This window comes from Vombatus ursinus, unplaced genomic scaffold, assembly GCF_900497805.2.
Source record: "Vombatus ursinus unplaced genomic scaffold, bare-nosed wombat genome assembly UNPS02014174.1, whole genome shotgun sequence".
In the NCBI taxonomy this organism is placed as follows: domain Eukaryota; kingdom Metazoa; phylum Chordata; class Mammalia; order Diprotodontia; family Vombatidae; genus Vombatus; species Vombatus ursinus.
In genome coordinates, this window is record NW_020953952.1 from 37265 (window position 1) to 60642 (window position 23378).

The following is a 23378-nucleotide window of genomic DNA, read 5'->3' on the forward strand; positions in this document are numbered from 1 at the left end:
AAGTTTTCTTCTTAGGTTGTATATCCTCATTTCCTTCCACATATTCTCACTTGACATTATCTCAAGGCCATTCACCATTATCCTAGGGATTCTCTCCACCTTACTATGGACTTCAGAAATTGTGATGTCTGGAACTGAACCTAACACTCCAAATATGTTATGGTCAGGAGAGAGGAAAGTAGGACTATCACTTCCCTATTCCTTTAGTCCATTAAGAATTCATTTCTATCCTCTCTGAGCTCCTGCCCCGCAACTGGCAACATGGCTAAATGTACCAAGAAGGTCAGAATTGTTGGTAAATATGGAACACGTTATGGTGCATCCCTCAGAAAAATGGTGAAGAAAACTGAAATTAGCCAGCATGCCAAGTATAACTGCTCCTTCTGTGGCAAGACCAAAATGAAGAGACGGGCTGTGGGTATCTGGCATTGTGGATCCTGTATGAAGACAGTAGCTGGTGGTGCATGGACCTACAATACCACCTCTGCAGTCACAGTCAAATCTGCCATCAGAAGACTGGAGGAATTGAAAGACCAGTAAAATCTTCTTATCAAATATCTGTAGCCCATAGTCCAACAATAAATGGGTTAATTTATGGAACAAAAAGAAGAATTCACTTCTCAATGAAGCCAAATATCCCATTAGCTTTTTTTAGCTAAAAAATATTGCCTTGATGAATCATAGATTTGCAATCCCACTAAAACATACATACACTCATTTTTATTTTTATTTGTCTCTGTGTGGACATAGCATACATATTTCATATTAACATTACATTTAACCTCTTCTTTTCCATCATTAATTTGCAAAGTTTGTTATTTTAGACCTATTTATAAAACATTACATATATTCCAATTAAATCCCATCTCCTTACACAGAGCCCAGTGCTCTCTGACTTATCCAGATCTTTTGGAATTGTGCCTTTGCTAGTCAATGTCTTAGCTACCTCTCCAGCTTTGTGCCATTGGAAATTTGATACACATTCTACCTCTGTTTTTCTTTTAAGTCATGGATGAGCTTGTTAAATAGCTCATAAAAAAAAAATAACTGGCTCCAGAGTAGCATTCAACCTATGGACTGTGTCATTATAAGTACCATGCTCTGATCAGTCTAACTGAACTTACTGGCCTTTACTGTGAAGAGTATAGTATTCTATATTTCATAGCCATTTCAGGTGTGATGGAGAGGGTGATGTACTTAGCAAAAGTAAGACCTTAGCCAAATTCCATAAGTAATTAATTTAATTTTCCTTTAGTTTCTTGTCTGTATGATGGTGATAAGTGATACAACGGATAGAGCACTGGAGTTTGAGTCAGGAAGAATTGAGGTCACAGATGGACTCAGACACTTACTACGTGTCTGACCCTGGGTATGTCACTTAACCTCTTTCTGTTTCAGCTTTCTCATTTGTAAACTGAGCAGGTTGAACTGGTCCTGTCCAGTCTAAATTTATAATCTTATGATTCTAATTTGGGGTTAAATTTGACCTTTCCTTTAGTAAATTAAAGATCTCACTACAAATGGCTGGATTTGAAGTAATGTTCATGTTATTAACTAATCGTTTCCTTCCTGTTAAGTTATGGTAAATTTCCTTTTTTTGTATGTTGTTAAGTGCATGCCATGTCCAGAGCTTTCTAACCCTGTCTTTCAAGAAAGTATTCAGAAAAGAGAGGAGTGATCTTTCTGAATTAGCTATGAATCTTTGGCCTCTTCCATTTCTTATTTCTGAATCATATGTCCAAATGAGGCAGATGTGATACAGTGGATAGACAGAGAGCATCAGAACTAGGGAGAACTGGTTTCAAAACTCATCTTGGAGGAGTCCTAGCTGCGCAATCCTGGGCAAATAAATTAGTTTCTCAGTGTTGTAGGCAATTCTCTAAGATTTTAAATTGCAGAGAAGGTGCTAGCTTACATTAGTAGTTGGTTTCCTCATCTGGGCTTCCTATGTCAATGAAATTACAGGTCAAATCTCTATCATTTATTTCCAAATTCATTAGTCAACAACATTGTGCTTAACTTTGTATTGAGTCAACTGAGTATCCTGGTTTTAATGGATGTAGTAAGAAAGGATTTATCAAAGTCATCAAAGATTTGGTCTCCTTCATTTTCTATAGAAGACATTAGTATAGAGGTAGTAATTATCACTGTGGCATTCTCCCTGTCTAGGCTTATCTTGAGGTCTATAAAGCAGTATGACTGATGTTCCCATAACATGATGGTTGACCTGGCCTAGGGAGGCCCAGTGAAATCAATACCGTTAACTCTTGTGTTCAGCTTGAATACAAGCTGAACATGCAAGCTATCCTTTCATTTAAATTCAGCATTTTTATGAGTACTAGCTTCATTTATTTATTCATTCATTTAGTCATCTACTTATTTATTTTGTTTTTGAGATTTGCTGCTTTTATTTGAAAAAAATGAAATTACTTGAACATGTAAATTTAAAGTTTAAACTCAAGTATTATTTCTTCATAACAACACTGTGAGGTAGATATCCATGTAATGACAAATGATTTAACTTACTTTCGTTTTCTCATTGCAGTAATGAAGATTCGCCATTCAAAAGCAGGAAATTTTCATGGCTGTGATATCTGGCAATGGGCAAAGTTTGGGCAACTGTCTGGACTCCTGGAGGCACTCTGTGGCATCACTTCGATGTCTGATTTCTGCCCTGAATCATTAGAGTAAAGGCTGATTTCAAACACTGATTGAAAAGTGAGGTACTAAACTTGGTTGGAGGTTTAAATATATTAAATTCAAAATCTCATTACATACTTTGCAAGAATTTATAGTTAATTATCGAACAAAACAACATTGCTGTAGATGGTTATAAATCTAGCTTCAGTATTAAAACCTCCAACACACTGATATAGTTCCAGTTAGCAAAATTTCCTAAGATGTTTTTGAACTAGCAAAATGATATTCAAGTGTTCTCTTATAGTTCCTTTGAATGGTTTTCCACATAAACTCAAGCAACATCCATTTATTTCATCTATTTAGCATTTGCATCAACACTTCTGGATACATGACAGGGATGTATATAAGCAATAAAAAGATGAAAATCATCTAGAAATCCTAGAATTACAAGTCTTCAGGAACAAAATTCAAAGGTGATATCAGATAGAAAAAAAAGCTTCCAGTAAACAAAGTATTATCCTGATGGAGGACGTCCTCAACTGAAAACATTACTCTGAATGCATGTGTCAGTAAAGTGGGGAGATCCATGTTTCTTTCCATAATAGATTTGAGTTGTCCTAAGAATCTTCAGTTATAATCATTGATGGCTTGATGTAATGTGGAGACATCCTGAGTCTGATTATCTTCACCAAATACTAATAAGAGTAAGTAAGGTAACCATTTGTCTATAGTTGGACAACAAATGGCGCTGAGCCATGAACCATATAGCCAGTATGCCATAATACAGGTATCTCACGCACACCTCCATAGGACAATGAGACAGCTGTTCTATCAAAGAGATCAGGAAAGTGAAGGAAGAATACTCTACTTCTGTGTAGTATTGGTGTCCTCTTGTGACCAATAGAGGATATAGCAACCACTAAGCAGGAAAGCCCATAGAAAGGAAGAGCAATGGGGAGAAATTGCAAGGAAGCAAATGTTGGACTACTATGAGAGAAGAAAATATAATGCTTAGAAAGTCCCCAAAGGGAAAGTGGTTGCCTCGGGAGGCAGTGTGTTCTCTTTCACTGAAATCCTTCAAGCAAAGATTAGATAATCATATATCAGAAATATTGTCAAGATTATTGTACAGGTAGCATCTTGTTTACCAAATGTTTGGGCTGTTTCCAACTCTGAAATTCTATTATTTTTTTCCAGAATAGGTTCACTGAGTCACAAATGGCTGAAAGGGACCATAAAGATTTTATTCAATCCCTTCCATTTGATGATGAAGAAACTGAGGCCTACAAAGGTCAAGTGGCTTGTCTAAGATCACATAGGTCATAAGGAGTAGATGGAGCATTTGAATCTGGATTCTCTGGCTCCAAATCCTTCATTTCCTACCATACTAAAGTGAACATCTCATAACAATAAAAATCTTTTTTTTGATTCATTGAACAAATATTTGCTATCATTAGCAAGATAAAATGTAAATATATTTTATTTCATTAAATATTTCCCAGTTACATTAAATTTTTTCAACATTCATTTAAAAAATTGAGTTCCAAATTCTCTCCTCTCCTCGACTTCTTGAGAAATTCAGCAATATGTTGATTATACATGTGAAGTTGCAGGAAGCTATCTCCATATTAGCTATATTGCAGAAGAAAAAATAAATAAAATAAACAAGAAAAATAAAGTGAAAAATATGTTTCAATATAGCAAGATAGATTTAAAATGTTTTTGAAAGATTAATAATTTAATACTTATTATTGCCCTCATGTTGTAGCTCTGTAAATTTTTCTAGTGCTTTCACATTCAAAATATTATAACTAATCTGATTCCTGAAAATTAAAAAAAATGTTTTGTAGACATTACATATGCACATACATTCATATATTTACATTCATGTAATACATTGCCAAAGCATCAAATAAATCAACAGACTCTTCAATGTAGTTTGCATACCAGTGGCTCATTAAGATAGAAGACTCAGATTTTTCCCTCCACATAAGTCTTTTCATCTATTTCTCCATTTTTTATTTTTTTACAATGTACTCTTTCTTTAGGACAATTTTCAAAGTGCTTTAATTTTCAGAGTACTAATTTTCTCAGAATTTCTGATTTCCTTGACTATCTCTGTCTCCAACATTATGGTTCTTAGTGGTTCCCTTTTATCCCTTTCCTTTAAGTAAAACAAAACAAAACAAACAAATGAAAATAAAAACTCTGCCTCCAAATTCTTGTCTTTATAGTTGTAAAATGTTTTAATCTCATCTTGGCCAATTGGTTCCCAGAGACTTCTGCCGGGTTATACACACATGTTGAGTTGATCTATTTGCTCCTTTCCTATGCTTTTGGTGGTCTATCTCTACTGCTCTACAATTTCAATCTTGCTGTCCATTCTTGGCAGCTGTCACTAAGTAGGAGCTCCAGAACTTGGGACAAATTTACTTGAGCTGTGGATGGGAATGGGGAGGTAGACATGACAGGAAGATCAAAAGTGGGCAGATTCCTATTAATGGATAAGTTAGATTAGAAACAGAGGTCATAACATGTGAAAAGACTGAATAATTTGAAGGTCAGAATCTTCAAAGGATGCCATGGTTGGGGTAGAAAAGACTGAAAACTCAGTACTAAACTTCTTGTGAAAGAAGAATGATATAGAGGTTCATAGATGACAGCAACAAGAATCATTATAGAATGAGGTAAGTTTTAAAGCAGACATAGTTACTGAATGATGGTGGTAAAGGAAAGGACTGAGCCTGGCAATAGGGAGCAAAGAGAATGTCAACTTCTCGTGGCTCTGTGTCAGGACATGTGAGAGGAAGAGAAGTCAGCTTTGGAGAGGGTGACAAGGATTGTGGTGTCTTTGGGAATTTCAAGAAGGTAAAAATAATATGAGATAAAGAGATCTATGAGCATAGGAAAATAGTTTAGAGATGAAAGAAACTCTGGACATCACTTAGTCCAAGCCTATCTTTTTACAAATGTAGAAACCAAAGCCCAGAAAGGTTAAGAATGAATGAATGAATGAATGAATGAATGCAAAACATTCTAGATATGTGGCCAACGCTATACTGTGGACACAATGCGGAAGCAAAGATAATCCCTGTCCCCAAGAAGCTTATATTCTAATGGGGGGAGACCACAGACATAGAGGAATGGTAACCAGAGAGAGACACTTCGAGTTGGGGTATATAGAGGTGCATATTAACATGCCCTATCAAGGAGCAGTAGCAAAATTGATTTGGTCATGGTTCCAGAATTGCAGGTGGATGGTGTGAGAAGGTTGGTTGTTAAGGTTATTAGGAACATGGCCCAGGAGAAGGCAATGAAGTGAAACATGACTGAAGCTTTACTGAAATATTGGGCCAAGGGAAGGCATTACCAATCAGGATAAAAGGAGTAGAGAGACAGATGGGCGAGTTCTCAGGAAAGAAGTTAATACAATGAAATGGTTAGAATCCCACATGCCTAGTGACGCTTAGAAAGTTGCAGAACCAGCAAGTAAATTCAGATTCTCTTTCTATAAATCCAGTGCTCATTTCTCTACAGTTCAAAAGAGGAAGATTCCCTAAGGTCAAAGGAGAAAGGGAGGTCAGAGGCCAATAGTGCCTGGGGTAAGGTTAGGGTTGCACTCACTATTTAATGGATGGGGAAGAGAAACAGTAGTAGCCTGTTCCAGGGACCACCTGCCTTTGCTGCTGATCTAATACCTGCTCCTGAGCATGACCTAAGCCATACAATCTAAGCAGATCTCTAAGCTATATGACTCGTGTGGGGAGTACATTTTAAAATCAGTGGAAAGACACCCCAGAATATAGGTGTGCCAATCATAAAACTCTAATGGGGTGACATGCTGCCTGGGGTTTGGTAAAGTTTAGCACTAGGATAAGGTGTGTGTGTGGGGGCAGTGAGAAGTTCACTCCCTGGTGGCAGGAATCAGTGTCTGGGGCAAAGTCCTAGTTGCCCTATATTAATTCCAACTTTGCCAGTTCCAAATTCATCTTGTCTCCCATATTCAGAACCATGGGTAAGGTGTCCTTTGACTCCCCTCTAATCACGTATAAAGTTTAATTAATTCCACCTCTGTGTTGTGTCTTGGTTTGACTCCTCTCAATTCCCCTACCATCATTACTGGCACCTGGGCTTTTACTATAGCTTCCTTTCAGGTAGTCCTTCTTCCACTCTTGCCTTTCCCCATCCTCTTCTCTAGTCCATCTACCATGCCCCTTCCAGTGTAATCTTTTGTATGCATTTATTTATCATTTCATTCTTTGTTCAGTGACTCCACCTTGCCTTTCCTAGAAGCAAAGGTCAAACTCTTTATCTGAATGCCAGTATCTAATTGTTTTAAGAAGTAAATTTTTTATTAATAACCACTAAGTGGAGTTTGTAACATTTGTTCAATAGAGTAGAGTACATTCATTCGTTATATTTATCTACCTGAGTTCTCTTTGTTGCATGGAAACGGTTTTAATGTTGTCTGCATTCTGTGCTATCCCTTGATTTTATTGATTAAAATACATTAAATTAAATGGACAAAAACCACTCTGCTTCACATTCAAGGCCCTTTGCCATCTGGTAGAATCATCTCATATTACTCTCCTCTAAGCCTTCTATATTTCAGGACTATTCTTTGCCCCACTTCACCCCTGGCATAGTCTATGCACCCCTTTTGCTCACAAAGCTCACGATGCCTAGAATGTCTTTCCCTCCTGGGGAAATTTCTATGTATCTTTGAAACATCAACTCAAGTGACACTCATGCTGAACATGGAATCCTGGGACCTAAATTTAAATTCCCATGCTGTAACTTAATTGCCTATGTGACCTTAAGCAAATCATTTCCTCTTCCTGGGCTTCAGGATCTTCACTGGTCAATGTGAGGGGCAGAGGAGATGGCCTCTGAGGTCTTTTCCAGCTCCCTATCTGTGATGTTGTGATCTCCAAGAAGTCTTTCTTTGTCAATGATAACCTGTTCCCTCCCTTGTACCCAATAACTTTTTGTTTTGAACTTCTCTGATATGCCTGTCATGAATTCATGTCCTGATACAAAACTTCCTTTTAGCAACGATCCTATGGATAGCATCTTTGACCTCCTTGTTCCTTAGGCTATAGATGAGGGGGTTCACCATGGGGGTCACTGAAGCATAAAACACAGAGACAAGTTTATTGCTGTCCATGGAGAAATTTGAGTTAGGCCTCATATAGACGAAGAGGAGGGTTCCATATAAGATGGTGACAATGGTGAGATGAGAAGAGCAGGTGGAGAAGGCTTTCCGTCTCCCTTCTGAAGAGTGGATCCTGAGGATGGCTGTGAGGATGTAGGTGTAGGAGACAAGGATGATCAGGCCGCTGAAGATACCGACAATTCCAGCAATAACAAAAACTAATAACTTACTGATTCTGGTATCAGCACATACGAGGGAGAGGAGAGGGAAAATGTCACAGAAGAAGTGATTGATGACATTTGGGCCACAGAAGGGGAGATGGAAAGCAGCAGGAGTGTGAATCATGGCATCTATGAACCCAGCAGCATAGGAGATAGCCACCAGCTGGTTGCAATGTTTCTGGGACATTGCAATGGAGTAAAGCAGTGGGTTACAGATGGCAACATAGCGGTCATAGGCCATGGATGCCAAGAGGAAGCATTCAATGGTCACAAAAAACCCAAAGAACCATTGCTGTAAGGCACAACCCAGGAAAGAGATGGTCTTTCTCTCCTCAAAAAAGTCTCTAAGCATTTTGGGAGCCACTATGGATGAGAGGTTCATGTCTACAAAAGACAGGTGGCTGAGGAAAAAATACATGGGGGTGTGAAGGCGAGCTTCAACGCGGATGAGAATGATCATTCCCAGATTGCCTGTCATGTTAATGAGATAAAAAAATAGAACAAGAAGGAAGAGGATGACCTGCACCTTTGGATGATACTTCAAGCCCACGAAAATGAACTCAGTGACTCTGGTGTAGTTTCTACTGGCCATTTATTCCTGGTGCTTTCTGCTGAGAGAAAAACAAATATATACTGCCATAGGATTGCAGGACTTTGAATTAAAAAGGCTCTTATGATTGAGTTGTAGAACTGGAAAACACCTTGTCATCTAGTTCAACCCTTTCACTTTGCAAATGAGGAAACTGAAGCTTAAGACCATCACATCGTTACTCTATAAGAGTCAAGATTTAAATTCAAGAGCCCTAATTTAAGACCTACTCTACTGTCCTGTCATTTGAATAGACATCTTCAATCATATAAAGTTGTATCTACACAGACACATCCACCATCATTTGGGAGGAGGGAGAGAGTTGGTTTGTTGTCTTTGGTGGTGGTGGTGGTGGTGGTTTTTGGGCCATTCAACTTTTGGATAGAAATTATGTGTCAATGGCTTGGGAATTCACCTGATTTAAACATGATTGAAAGCCTATGGACTATAATTGAGTCTATACTTAGAAATCTGTACTATTCTTCACAGATGAACTTAATATTCAACATGGAAAAATTGAGGTTTTATGGCAAAGAATTAAAGATTGTGATAAAATATTGTGAACTCAGTGTCAAATCAGCTCAAAACAAGTAATGGCAATAAAAGGAAGACATATTGCATAATAAAAAATTTTCAGGCATAAAAATTTGTAAGGTTTATTGGATACCAACAAATTTAATTATGGTACTTGGTCTCAAGTAATTCACTCAAAGCTATAGAGTCATATGATCTACAATTGGGAAAGATCTTTAAGAGCCTCTTGTTCAAACTCCTCATTTTACATGTAGGGAAACTGAGACCCAAAGAGGGGAAGTGGCGTGCATGAGATCACCCAGCTACTAAATGAGAAACTGGCATTGAATTCCAATTTCTAGTCTACAAATGCAGGACTGCTCCTTGTCTGCCATTCTGCCTTCTTGTCCTATCCTAGCTCAGAATATAGGACTAAAGGAGGTTATGTATCTACTTCCATTTCCTGGAGATGGAGAAATAATTAAGGATGGATTGGGAATACCAGTGTCATTGGGTGGGTGAGAGGGCTATAGGATGACAACCAACCCCACTGGGGAGTGAGACCTAAGGAATCTTACCTAGGAAACATTGTCCTCCTAATGATTTCTTTCTCCTAGTAAGGTTAAGGGTATAGGAACATTTTTTTGGTTACCAGGTTAAACTTTATGTAATGCTACTGATGCAATTTTTCTTTAAAAGTGTTGGGTGTTGGTTGGGAGATGAAAAAAAAAGTCATCTGATAGTTTCCTATCTAAAATAATCATTCCCACTAAGTGAGTGCAAAGCTCAATTGATTCTAAAATGTTATCAGAATCCTTGAGATGCTAATTCACTGGAGCAAAACTCCAGTTACTCCACCCTGGTTATTTCTCTGGTGAGAACAAAAGGCTCCCCAAAACTCATAACACAGAGGAAGTAACATCCTTCAATAGTTTGTGGTGTGGGAAAGAGTTAAGATCACTAGTCTTAGATTCAGAAGACCTAGACTGAAGTCTTGGCCCTAGCATTTGCTCGTTTGCTTATCTAGAGAATATCAGCAAAGCTCTCTCAATCTTAGTTTTCTCATCTGTAAAATGAGGATAGCATGACTTATACTGCCTGCTCCATGGTGCTGTTGGGAAGAAAATGCTTTTTATCTAATTATTTTTTTCATGCAACAGATGGATAGAGGGCTGGACTTGGCACTAGGAAGGCCTGAGTTCAAATATGTATTAGCTGTGTGACTTTACACAAGTCATTTACCTTCTTTCATCTTCAGTTTCCTCCTCTGTAAAATTTGGATATAATAGAGTCTACCTTATATGGATTAAATAAAATAACATGTGAAAACCACTTTGCAAACTGTGAATTGCTAGGTAAACATTAGTTCTTATTATTAATATATATTTAGAATGCTATAAGAATGTGATATTGTGTTATACTTCCCTTGAAATTCCAAAATCTAAAACCGAAAGATGGGCAGCCTGTTAGAGGGGATGGAAGGCATTATTCAAGGTCAAGACAGCCTGAGTTCAAGTCCTGCTTCTGAAACAATCTAGCAGTATAAGCACAGGTCACTTACCTTCTCCTTGCCCCCAGGAAGTCCAACAATCATATAAATATTTCTTTAGTGCCCAACACATGCAAATCAGGAAGCAGTAGATCTTCCTGAGCAGGAAGTGACATAGAACAGCAACCAGAGGTTCAGGAATCCAATCTTGAAAACACTGCAGAGTTTCCCTTTTGTTGTTTTTGTTGTTTTTGTTCAGTTGTTTCAATTGTGTCTGACTCTTCCTGACCCTCTTTGTAGTTTTCTTGGAAAAGATACCGGGGTAGTTTGCTATTTTCCTCTCTGATTCATTTTACAGATGAGGAAACTGAGGCAAAAAGGGTTAAGTGACTTGCCCAGCATCACACAGCTAGGAAATGTCTGAGGCCAGATTTGAACTCAGGAAAATGAGTCTTTCTGCTTTCAGGTCCAGCACCCTATTCACTGTGAGACCCAGCTGCCCAAACTCTATCAAATTCTACTTTAAACTGCTGGCACTCATCTCTAAAGGAAGCACTAATTTAATGAACATCAGGTGGGAGAAACTGGTGCAAAGTCAGGGCCCAGGGGAAAAAGTGTTACTGGCTCAAAGGTCCTGGGGAAAACATAATGACACTATGATGAACCATAACTTTATTAAAAAATACACAGGATGTGTATTTCACAGCAAAAGAGGGCACCTGTTGTCTGTGCTATAACAATCAAAAGATCAAAAAGTATTGGGAAGGAAGAAAGGAAGGAAGGAAGGAAGAAAGGAAGGAAGGAAGGAAGTCCAGTAGTAAAGAAATATTAGTTAAGAAATTATGATATATTGTGCACTTACATTGACCAAGGCAATCAATTTTAAATTCATTTCAATTCAATTCAGACAAATTTGAATCAATTCAAAAAGCTTCACCTTAACATTGTCTCTGTGCAAGATATTGTCTAGGCTGTGAAGACACAAAGCATTTTTGAAAGTGCCCAGGTCTGTTTCTTTAAGAGAGGCAATGTGGCATAGTGGAGAGAATTTCAGACTTGGATTCAGGAAGACCTAGCTTAGGATCCTCCTTCTGACACTTGCTAACTATGTGATGAAGGGCAAGTTATTTAGCTTCTCTGAGCCTCAGTTTCCTCATCTCTAAAATGGCATTCACAACGGCTGTAGTGCTTGCCACACAAGAGTTACCTGGAGGTTTATAATGTATGTGAAGTGATTTGCAAGCTTTAAAACACTCCACAATTGTCATTTTTAGTTATTGGTATTTATTCTTCATCGGGGGCATTCACCTTCCTTACCACCCTTCCTCCACTGCTTAATCATTGCACCTCCAAGACTTCACTGTTAGAGGCTGATTTCTGACAGGTCCTTCCAAGCTTCAAAGATTTTGAGTACAAGCCAGGAAGTGGACTGTGGACCTGGCCTCCCACGACCAGGCTAGCTAATCAGGAATAAGTTCATTAGCAAATTGGTCACAGGGTGATAAATTTGGGGGCCACAGGAACTTTCAAAACCACCTGCTACATTACAAAGGTGTGGCATCTTCAGCTTGGCAATATAGCTACATTGGTATTCCTTGGAGCATTGAAAATTATTCATGATCCTAATTGATGAAATGGTAAAAAAAATCTATTTTCTCTATATTCTATATTCTCTCTCTCAGACTAACAAAACCTTAGCATTAGAGGGGACCTTAGCAGCCTTCTAGTACAGCCTTGCTGCCCTCCTGTCATGAGTGGTTGTTAATCCGGTCCCCGCTTGAAGACTTTGAGGGAAGGGAAACCTCTCTCTCTACTTCCCAGTGTAGCCACTTCCAGTTTGGGAAAATTCTATCACCTGGAATTTTTCTGATAGCAAGCCTGACTTTTTTCCATTTCAACTTTCCTTCATTGTTATTAGAACTATCTTCTAGTATCAAATGAAATGAATGTAATCTCTCTAATATGAGAGCCCTTCAAAGACTTGAAAACACTGAGCATGTCTTCTCTGATTCTAGGCTAAACGTCCCCATTTTCTTTAACCAATATTTACATAGCATGGTCTCCAATCTACATACAGTTCAGATCATGGAATCCAAACTTCAGAGCTGGAAAGAACCTCAGTGATTATCTAATCCAGGGGTTTTTAACTGGTGAACTTTTTAATATAAATTGTATATATGTGTCATATAGACATATACACACAGATATACACATACATGGTTTCCTTTGTAATTTTGTGTATTTTGTTTTAGGTATGTAAAAACAAAACAAAACAAAACATTATTCTGAGGAATCCATAGGTTCCTCCAGACTGCCAAAGGAGTCCGTGACACACCCACAAAGTTCTCACCTTACCCTTCATGGTCTCTTGTTTATCCTCTCTAAAGTGGGGATCCCAGAGTTCATCATGATACCTCACAAAGTATCTGAGTACAAAAGAGCAGTGGGGCACTGCCAGGTCCCTTACTTGGGTCATTGTACTTCAAAGTGTTATGTTCAACCAGCATTTTCCAGGGCTGAAACTTGAAATCGAGGTCCAGATTTCTACCTATTTATTATCATATCTAAATGTTTTCCTATTGAGGGATCATTCCTTTTGAACACTCTGGAAGCCCTATCACAGTTGATTGTCTATGGGAGTGTGGTGAATATGGGAGAGGCATAGATTCTTTTTTCTTATCAGGAAGCCCCAATATGGAGGAAATATGTTGTGAATTTCATTTTTTAATAGTGATCATATGTGCATTTTAAACTGGGAAATTAAGATCCCTGAAACATATGTGAATACAACCCTTTATAGGACAGGTTAGCTGATGCATAGATTTGCAGAACTAGGCTTGAAGACAAGATCTGGGTTCAGATTTGAACTTGATACTTTCCTAGGGACATGAAATCAGTCAAGTCTGTTACCTCTTTTGTAAAAATGCAATACAATAAGAAGTCCCTGTATACAAAGTAGAGCAGTTGGTTTAAAGTAGCAACTTCTTTCCCTGCCTATTCCTCATGCCTTGTAGTTCTTCTGTCCTCACCTCCACCTCCTAAATTCCCTGCCTTCTTTGAATCTCAGCTAAAACCCTATCTTCTAAAAGAGGCTTTTTCTGATCTTTCTTTATACTAATAATTTCCCTCTGAAATTATCTCCAATTTACTATATATGTATATGTATATATGTGTGTATATGTATGTGAGATAAATAAATGTAATATACAAATACATATTATATATATTATATGGTTATTTGCATAGACGTGTTTACATTAGATAATAAACTCAAAATAAGGACTGTTTCTTCCTTTCTTTTTCTCCCATTTGCTTAGCATACTGCCTGGTATACAGTAGGCACTTAATAAGTGCTTGTTCACTTGACTTCTTGTTATCATACATTTCAATGATACTGACATCACTTTGCCATTTCTATTGTCTTCAGAAAGGGTAGCTTCTTGGATAGGGAGAAAAGAAGGATGCTGGTAGATTTGTGTTGATGTGGTAGAGAGATTTTAGATAGTTCAACTAAAAATTTCCATTATCTATTTCTCAAGTACCTAGTACTTCAGAGGCAGTTATCTTTGCAAACTTGGAGTCACACCCAGCATTTTCTATGCTTTGGTTGGCCCTTCATTGTGGCTACAAAAAGACCTTTTCATTTTAAATAATCAAACCCATTGAGAGTAAGAAATGAGATAGACCAGCAGTTGAACCACATGTAGTCCTTGGGCTGCCTGATGGCCATGCAAAGTTTTAGTCAGTAAAGAACATCATGTAGGAACTTATTAGCTAGAAGCCAACCATATTATCATTGCACATGGTCCCTATGATTTCATCCTTGAATGCCTTAGTTTGGTGGGGATTCCTTGTTAGATCCAACTGTTTTCTAAAGGACTCCTTGATTTTCTTAAAACATATAGAGGGAGAAAATAAAAAAAAATGTCTTAACTTACAGATTCTTGATTTTTTTTTTCCTTTTAAAGATAACAAGAAGAGGGTCTGAAATGGATTGCCTAGTCTTCTGTTTTTCAGAGGTCTCTCTCTCACCCCTCCTCCTCAACCTTCAGCCCTCACCCACTACCACCTCAGCACACAGAGGAGTCAATTCCATAACAGGATTGTAAGACTTCTTTGGGAAAAAAGGAGCATTTTCTTTCCAAGAAGCATAGTTTTATCTCCTTTGTTTTGTGGAGATATTCTCCCTCAAGTGTCCCCTTCCTTGGGAGTTATGCTATTAAGCAATAAACTAATTAGATGAGACTTAACCATCTTCATAACCTAAATTGGTCCATAGAGATTCCTTTTAATATGAATTTGCAATATTTTCTTTCTTTAACTGAAGGAATTGGTTTTATTTTCTTGTTGAACCATTCTTTGAATGTTCAAACCCCTGTGCAAAAGCAAAAGCTCTTGGGAGTCACTCTGGATCCCTAATACTCAATTCAGTCCCCCATAATAACTTCTACTTCAATAGACCCTTGAGGTTTAAAAACATGTTTTCTTTGTAAAAGCCATTGGAAATAGAGAGTGCTAAGGAATATCCTCATTTTCAAGGGGTGGGGACCAGTGCTTAACCAGATTAAGGGACTAGCCCAACTCTACTGGCAGTGTATCTAGTAAAATATTCATTCCACTAAACTATACTGTTTTGCTCTATAATAAAGCAGTCACTACTCTTTGCTGATTCCCAGTTCCCTGTATAGGACAACGTGATTCATACGTACCTTTGCTAAGGGATAGAATTCTGAGTTCAAATCAAAATTTGACATGTTGATATTCATTAGCTCTATGACTCTCGATTGAGCCTCAGTTTCTTCTTTTGTAAACATTTATATAAATAATGCTTGTAGAATTTATCTCACAAGTTTGATATGAGACAAAAATAAGTAATTGATGTAAAGTGCTTTGAAAACCTTAAAACATTGTAGAAATACAATTTGTTGTGGTTTGAGTTCATAAAGTTCTAGATTTGGGATTGGTAGCCCTGAGTTTCAATACAATCTCAGACATTTCCTAATTGGGTGTTCTTTGAAAAGTCAATTAATTTCACTGAGCCTCAGTTTACCCCTTTCTAAAATGGGGATAATAATTGTTGTGCTATCTACCTCATGGAGTTGTGAGCGTCTTGAAAACTTTCAAATGCTATAGAAAAGGAATTATTAAAATTATTATTAGAAAAGGTTTTCAATCATATGTTTCTTAATAATTATAAGGTTCCCCATTTTTTCAGTTCTGAATATTTTGCAGAACACTTTGATATAAAGCATCTCACCAGATCACCACGATGATCTTATCAGTTTGGGAGGGTATTATCATTGTCCCAGTTTTTTGGAAGGTTTGATGGTGAAGGGGCTTACCTAAGGTCACAAATCCACAATTATTCAGAGTCTTGGGAAATTTCTAGAATATTCAGAAAACATATTAAGATTTTAAAGATATGGTCAGAATATGGTCAGAAAGTGAATAAACCCTTTATCTTTGTCATGCAACTCATAATTCTTAAAAGAAAAAAAAATAAAGGTTCATACTCCCCAAATTATCATTTTTTTCCCTGGGGGAAAAGCAACAAAGCAGGCTGTGAGAAAACACATTTTTTTTCTGCATACTTTTAATAGTTAAAACTAATTGGTATCTTCTAGCCTTAAAATATTCATTTTTTTCACTTTTAATAATCATAAATGTTACAAAAATTTGTGTATGTATTAAAAAAATTATGTTGGGCTGACTACTTTGGAGCAATGGTGCCATTCTGTGACAAAAATGAACATCAGAACTATTTCATTAACCCATTTTGATAAAACATGCAAAATATGTAATGTTTAATAAATGAATGAATTAATGAAGGATTTATTAAGCATTTACTGTCTGTAAGGTATTAGGCTAAATGTTGGTGATTCAAATAAAAAAGTAAGACAGCCGTTGCTCTCCAGGAGCTCCCACTCTAATGGAGGAGACACCATATATGGAAGGTTTCAGCAGCAAGTCAGATGAAAAGGTCCCATAATCTTTAGGTATAGCAACAAAGCAGATGGTACTTTCTTTTCTTTAGTGTCATTTCTACTGGGGTGTTATCTTGTAATTTTCTTTAATAAAATTATTTCTTGTTTCTATAATTTGTTCTTTGACCTACATATCCATTAAGATTATATTATTTAGTTTCCAAATGAGTTTGAATACTTTTTTTAATGACTCTTACTAGCCATTATTTTATTATAAGGATATTTAATATATCTGCTTTTCTACATTTGTTTATGAATTTTCATAACCAAGCATATAGACATTTTATAATAAATGTGCCATACTTAGCTCAGTGAAATGTATATTCCTTTTGACTTCCATTTAGTATACATCAGAAATATGTCATATTTAAATTTCATTTCAGGTTCTTAATTACACTGTTTATCTCTTGAGGAAATTGGTCAAGGTCTGAAACAGGTACACCAAGCTCTCAACTATTGTAACAATGCTATCCATTTTCCCATGTAATTGCAGTACTTTCACTTTATCTAATAATAGTTCTTGTTGTTTTTGAGTCATTTTCAATTATGTCTAATTCTTTGTCACCCCATTTGTGGTTTTCTAGGCAAAGATACTAGAGAGGGTTGCCATTTCCTTCTTTAACTCACTTTATAATTGAGGAAACGTAGGCAAAGAAGGATAAGAGACTTGCCCAGGATCATACAGCTAGCAAATATCTGAGGCCTGATTTGAACTCACATCTTCATGACTCCAGGCTTGATGATCTAGTCACTATGCCACCAACTATCCAATAATAATAATAGCCAACATTTGTATAACTATATTTACATAACTTACTTAGGGTGTGCCAGGCACTGTGCTAAGTGCTTTTCAATTATTATCTTATTTGATCTTCACAACAACTTTGGAGATAGGTGTTATCATTATCCTCATTTTACAATTGAGGAAACTGAGGCAAACAAATGAAGTGAATTGCCTATGGTCACAGAGCTGGTAAGTATCTGAGGTAAAATTTGCATTCAGGTCTTTCTGACTCCAGGCCCAGTGTCCTATCCACTTTGTCACCTAGCATACCATTAAGTGCATATATATTAAGTATTCACAATATTTCATTATCTATGGTGCCTTTAAGTATAATGCAGTTTTCCTGTTTGTCTCTTTACCATGGCTATTTTTACTGCTGTGTTGTCTGAGACTGAATGTTGCCATTGTTTTTTGGGGTTTTTAGTTTAGTTTTTTTTTTTTGATTCACTGAAGAAATGTGCTTCAGCCCTTCATTTTAACTGTGTGAATCTTTATCTTTCAAGTGTGCTTTTTGTAAATAATTTGTTGTTGATTTTGATTCATTTAGGCACCTTCTGCCAATTGGGTAATAAGTTTATCCCATTCGTATTCATTGTGGTTATTATTAATTGTATTTTTTAAACATCATATGCTATATATTTTTCCTCCCTTCCTCTTCCAGCCCTTTACAATGACAGAAGTGGGGAAAGAAAGAGAATAGTCTCAATTCTTATGATTTATAATTGGAGTGGTCTAATCCATTTCTTCAAAGAAGTTAGGTGATGCAGTGGATAGAACACTTGGCTTGGAATCAGAAAGAGAGAGAGAGAGAGAGAGAGACAGAGAGAAGAGAGACACAGAGACAGGAATAGAGAGAGACACAGAGAAGGAGGTAGTAAATGTAAGGAATAACTTATGAACTAATATATATATATATACATATATATACACACACATACATTTATGTATATATAATGTGGGTGTATCTTAAGCTTATCTTAAGATAATATATATTTTATCTTATATACATATGTGAGGCAAATACACACAATGTGTGTACATATATATGTGTATGTATATGTATACATGTATGTATGTATGTATGTGTGTATATGTATACCTCTTAGTTTATAAGCTAACCTATATCCCTCACCCCTCTGTGTTTTCATTCACTTCTTCTGATATATCACAAATTCAAGAAATACTAAGTTTCATATACTTGTTAATTCTTTCTTCCTTAGCACATTCCTTTCCACTGTTAGTTTTCTTTTTTCTCCTAAAGCCAAGAAAATAGATAACACACATAATCAGAATGTGTACATTTCTTTACTTTCTTTATGACCCTTGAAGATAAGGCATTCTGAAGGCACAGTTGTTTCTTTGCTCCCATTAGAATGAAGACACTTGGTCCTCATTTGGTCTCCTCCAATTGCTCAAATGTGCTTTGATCTTTTTACCAGTATTTAGGTTTTAGAGATTCTCCAAGCTCTGTTCTTTTCACCAAACATGTCTCAAAGTCCTCAATTCAATTTTTCCCTTATTGAATTTTACTCATTTTAGCACAATAAATCAATTTTGGTTTCAAGACCTTATCTTTGCCCATTGGTATTGTGTATTCCAACTCCCACCCCTTTACCATATTTATTTCAGTTTCTAGTGTGATACTGAATGGGGTTCCTTGATCCTAAAACTCATTTTTCTCTTTGATGTGAAGATTTGGGATTTTGGATGTTTTCAATTTGAGATTTCTCTCTGAGAATTAGGATGCTAATTTAGATTTTCTTGAATCCAAGAATAGTAATCTCTCCAAGATACATGACCCATTCAGAAGGAGAGAAATAAAACAAAATTCCTCACAAGAAAATAGTTTAAAACAAAGTGAAAGGAAAGCGGGCTTGATTTAGATGGGCTCCCTTCACAGCTCACTTGTATGATATTTAGCTGGGTGATGCTGGGCAAATCCCTCAAACTTTCCCTGTGTCACTTTTCTCATCTATAAAACCTGGATCAATCACTCATTCAAAGAGCATTCATGAAGATCCTGCTGTGTTCCAGGAATGTAGAGATAACAATAGAATTTATTTCACAAGGGGATTGTGAGTATCAAATGAGATAATGTGTGTATTTGTAAACCATAATCAATATGTCAATGAGATTATTAGCATCATAATTATTTTTGGTGTTCAGGCATTTCAGTCATGTCTGACTCTTTGTGACTCCATTTGGGATTTTCTTGGCAAAGATACTGGAGTGGTTTGCCTTTTTCAGCTCATTTTACAGATGAGCAAACTGAGGCAAACAGGGTGAAGTGACTTGCCCAGGGTCAAACACCTAGTAAGTTTCTGAGGCCAGATTTGAACTCAGTGAGGATGAGTCTTCCTGACTCCATGCCCTATGCTCTATCCGTTGTGCCACATAGCTGCCCTCATTATTTTGGTGATGATGATTGTCCTTGATTCACAGTTTTTTTTTTATGCAAAGGAAATCAGAATAGACAATCTTTGACCAGTTTTGAACAGAAGGAGTGCCACAGAGAACTGAAACATTTTCCACTATTTGAGAGCAGGATGGTCCAGGAGTTATTTCAGTTAATTAAGCAGCAAGCACTTTGCCACATAAGGAAGAAAACACTGAGCAGTCATGCTTTCTATTTGAAACAAATAAGCAAGTAAGAAACTTTCCTAAGTTTTACCCTTCTATTCCAAATAAGTCCTGAAGATCCTTGTCCCAACTCTCATTCTCACAGATCAGTCTTGGGTCTCAGAATAAGTCTACATTTTACCCTCAGGGCAGTGGGAGTCATAGATGATTCTCTGATTTCATCAGCCTATGTCCCCAGCAGTGTGCTTCTCCCCAGGATTAGCAATAGAGAATCAACCACTCAGCCAGCCTTAAGTAACTTTTACAAAATGGATTTATCAGGGTTATCCAATAAGAGTAGTACAAAAAACCCCCCCCAAAGACTGTGACCCACTCTTCCATTAGCACATGTTGAGTCCAAGGAGAAAGCTATTTCAAGCTTAGAACTCACATTTGGTACAAGAGGTACAAGCTCCTGGTTGCTGGCTGTCCTTTTTTCCATTTGTGGAGAGGTCAAGTAGTTTCCCTTAAGCTTGATAAGTATCTTATCTAGTGTCTTTTCGGTTTCTGATACAGACACTGCCACCAGCCACTGTTGTCTTGGCTATGCCTATGGGAGACCTATCCCGAGATGGGGAAGTATAACATCTAGAAGACTTTTGGAAGATTACAAAGTCCTTCTTGAGCCAATGGAGGAGTGGGGGGTGGGAAGTGAGAGGAGGAGAAAGGAGATCAATGGTGAGGCTGGAGTGGAGGCCTCTCCTTACCCGCAAGGTGGTTTGTTGGTCCTCAGGGATTTGCTGCAATTCTCCTCTTGGGATATGAACCATGTTGTGGTCACCGTAGCTGTTATTGTTGTACTTTGTCATTGTTGTTGTGGTTGCTGCTGCTGCTGTTTTTTAAGTGGCTGCCTTTTCTTTATTGAATTTCCTCCCCATCTCCCCTGCTCAGGAATATTTGCCAGAGACTCTTACTATGTGATCTAGGTTAATCCTTCAAACAACCTTCAATACTTAAGCGGCTCAATGGAACAAAGACCCAGCCATTGGTATTACTTTCTGGTCCTCTAGGTAAAAATGTCGAGAAGCACTAGTACCTCTCAGATGGTTGGCTGGCGAACAACAAGGACAACTTTGAGGCAGAAGAGCATGCGTCATGCTCTCACTGCATGTCCTTGTTGAGAATCTTTTCTTTAACTGAGTACATCTTTTTTTTTCTTTTAAATAACTTATGAGTGTCCTGTTTCATTACAATATCAGACCTAAACTATTAGATTACTCATATGTGTGAAATAAGACCACAATATCCACCCGCATCAAATAAAAGCAAATATGAAATGGGATATAGAAGGCAAATACATCAGTGAAATAAAATAAAAGAGTACATCTTAAACTAGCTGCACCTAATCAACAGTGGTGGCTTGATTCTAGTAGCCCTACAGAGAGCATGGGGTCACAAAGAAAGATTCCAACTGGCTCTTGGATTTCAATTCTGGCTCCGTCGTGACTGGGTCCATCAATCAACAAACATTTATTAAACACATACCATGTGCCAGCTAAGAGCTGGGTGGTGTTAAACAAATACTTCAGCCTCCCTAGGCCTTGGGTGCCTCACCTGTAAAAAGGAGACCTTGGGCTAGATGATGCTTAATGTTTCTACAACACAAGAATGAGTATCAGCCTTGGTATCAATTTATGTTGGAAAAGCACTGAGGCCATTTCCTAGACTCATAAGTCATCCTGGCAGGCCAAGGGCAATCACAGCTGAGAGATCACAAGGTGTGCCCGCTAGAACTTCTCTATTCTATTCACCACCTCCCAAAATCTCTCACTCCTTTGTTAACTGACCTTCATTCAGAGAATAACATGAGTGAACCTCTTTCTTACTTGCCTAATAGAGATATCTTCCTTTCTAAATTCCTTCTGAATGCATTTTTCACCTCCTTGTTCCTCAAACTATAAATGAGGGGGTTCAACATGGGGATCCCTGCTATATAGAACACAGAAACCACTTTGTTGAGATCCAGTGAGAAGCTGGCGTTGGGCCTCACGTAGATGAAGAAAAGGGTCCCGTACATGATACTGACAGCAGTCAGATGGGAGGAGCAGGTGGAGAAGGCCTTGGACCTCCCATCAGCAGAGCGGATTCTCAGGATAGCCGTGAGGATGTAGGTGTAGGACACAAGAATGATCATGCCACTTAAGACTCCAACAACCCCAGTTATGATGGAAAAGATTAACTTAATGATGTGAGTGTCAGTACATGCAATGGAGAGCGAAGGTGAGAGATCACAGAAGAAATGATTGATGATGTTCTGGCCACAGAAGGGTAACCAGAAAATGAAGGCCATATGAGTAGTAGAGGTTAGAAGGCCCATGGCATAAGGCCCAACCACAAGCTGTACACAAACACTCTGGGACATGATAACTGTATAGAGTAATGGGTTGTAGATTGCCATACACCTATCATATGCCATCGCAGCTAAAATAAAGGACTCAGTGGTTACAAAGAGTACAAAGAATCACATCTGGGCTGAACAGCCTAGGAAGGAGATGGTCTTCTTCTCTACAAAAAAGTCAGCCAACATTTTGGGGACAATAGTAGAAGAAGAGCAGAAATCCACAAAGGACAAGTGACCGAGAAAAAAGTACATGGGGGTGTGAAGCTGGGCGTCTATCCATATCAGGATGATCATGCCCAAATTCCCAGTGAGAGTGATGAGATAGAAACACAGAAACATGAGAAAGAGGACAACTTGTGGGAGGTGATTTGTGAATCCCAAGAAAAGAAATTCAGTCACCACAGTTTGATTCCTAGCTTCCATTATCTGTTGTAATCTGCTAAGAGAAAGAGAAAAAACGTCTCTATTAATAAAACCGTCTCCTGCTTCCAGGTCTTGGCATAAATGAGTCATCCTATATACAAGGCTCTCTCTCCTCTCCTCTGACTCTTAAAAATAATGATAATTACTAGCATTTCTACAGTGCTTCGAGGTTTCAAAGCTCCTTACAAATGTAAAGATTTGATTCTTGTAACATTGCGAAGTAGCCCCAATCATCCCCTTTCACAGATAAGAAGACTGAGGCAGGCAGATGAAGTGGCTTGCCAGGGGTCATTCTATTAACAAGTGTCTGAAGAGGTATTAAACCACATGCCTTCCTGGCTCCCTATGTGGCACTCTATCCACAGTACCACTTACCTGTCCCTAGGATTCCTAGCTTCTGTCAAGGCACAACTCCAATGCTACTTTATACTAGAAAACTTTCCTGATGCCCTCCACTTGTCAGTGCTCTCTTTCCTTTGAAATTACTGTGCCTTTGCCTCATACTTATTATCTCTTTATATTTTCTCATCTTCCTTTCCCCCTACCCCCGAGTAGGGGTAAAATATAAATTCTTTGAAGGCAGAAAAGGTTTTTTGTCTTTTTGTTCCCAGGAACTCACA

The 23378-nt window shown here is 37.7% G+C and overlaps 2 protein-coding genes and 1 pseudogene across 2 annotated transcripts; 1 reads left to right on the forward strand and 2 right to left on the reverse strand.

Moving 5' to 3' along the window:
• The first annotated feature begins 256 nt into the window (after positions 1-256).
• LOC114041468 (putative 60S ribosomal protein L37a) lies at positions 257-571 on the forward strand. Its single transcript, XM_027859929.1, has one exon. It carries the CDS (start codon positions 262-264, stop codon positions 538-540), a length of 279 nt encoding a protein of 92 aa, XP_027715730.1. The 5' UTR covers positions 257-261; the 3' UTR covers positions 541-571.
• Positions 572-7663: 7092 nt separating this feature from the next.
• On the reverse strand, positions 7664-8608 carry LOC114041461 (olfactory receptor 1009-like). Its single transcript, XM_027859920.1, has one exon. It carries the CDS (start codon positions 8606-8608, stop codon positions 7664-7666), a length of 945 nt encoding a protein of 314 aa, XP_027715721.1.
• Positions 8609-21816: 13208 nt separating this feature from the next.
• LOC114041455 lies at positions 21817-22758 on the reverse strand (annotated as a pseudogene).
• Positions 22759-23378: the final 620 nt, after the last annotated feature.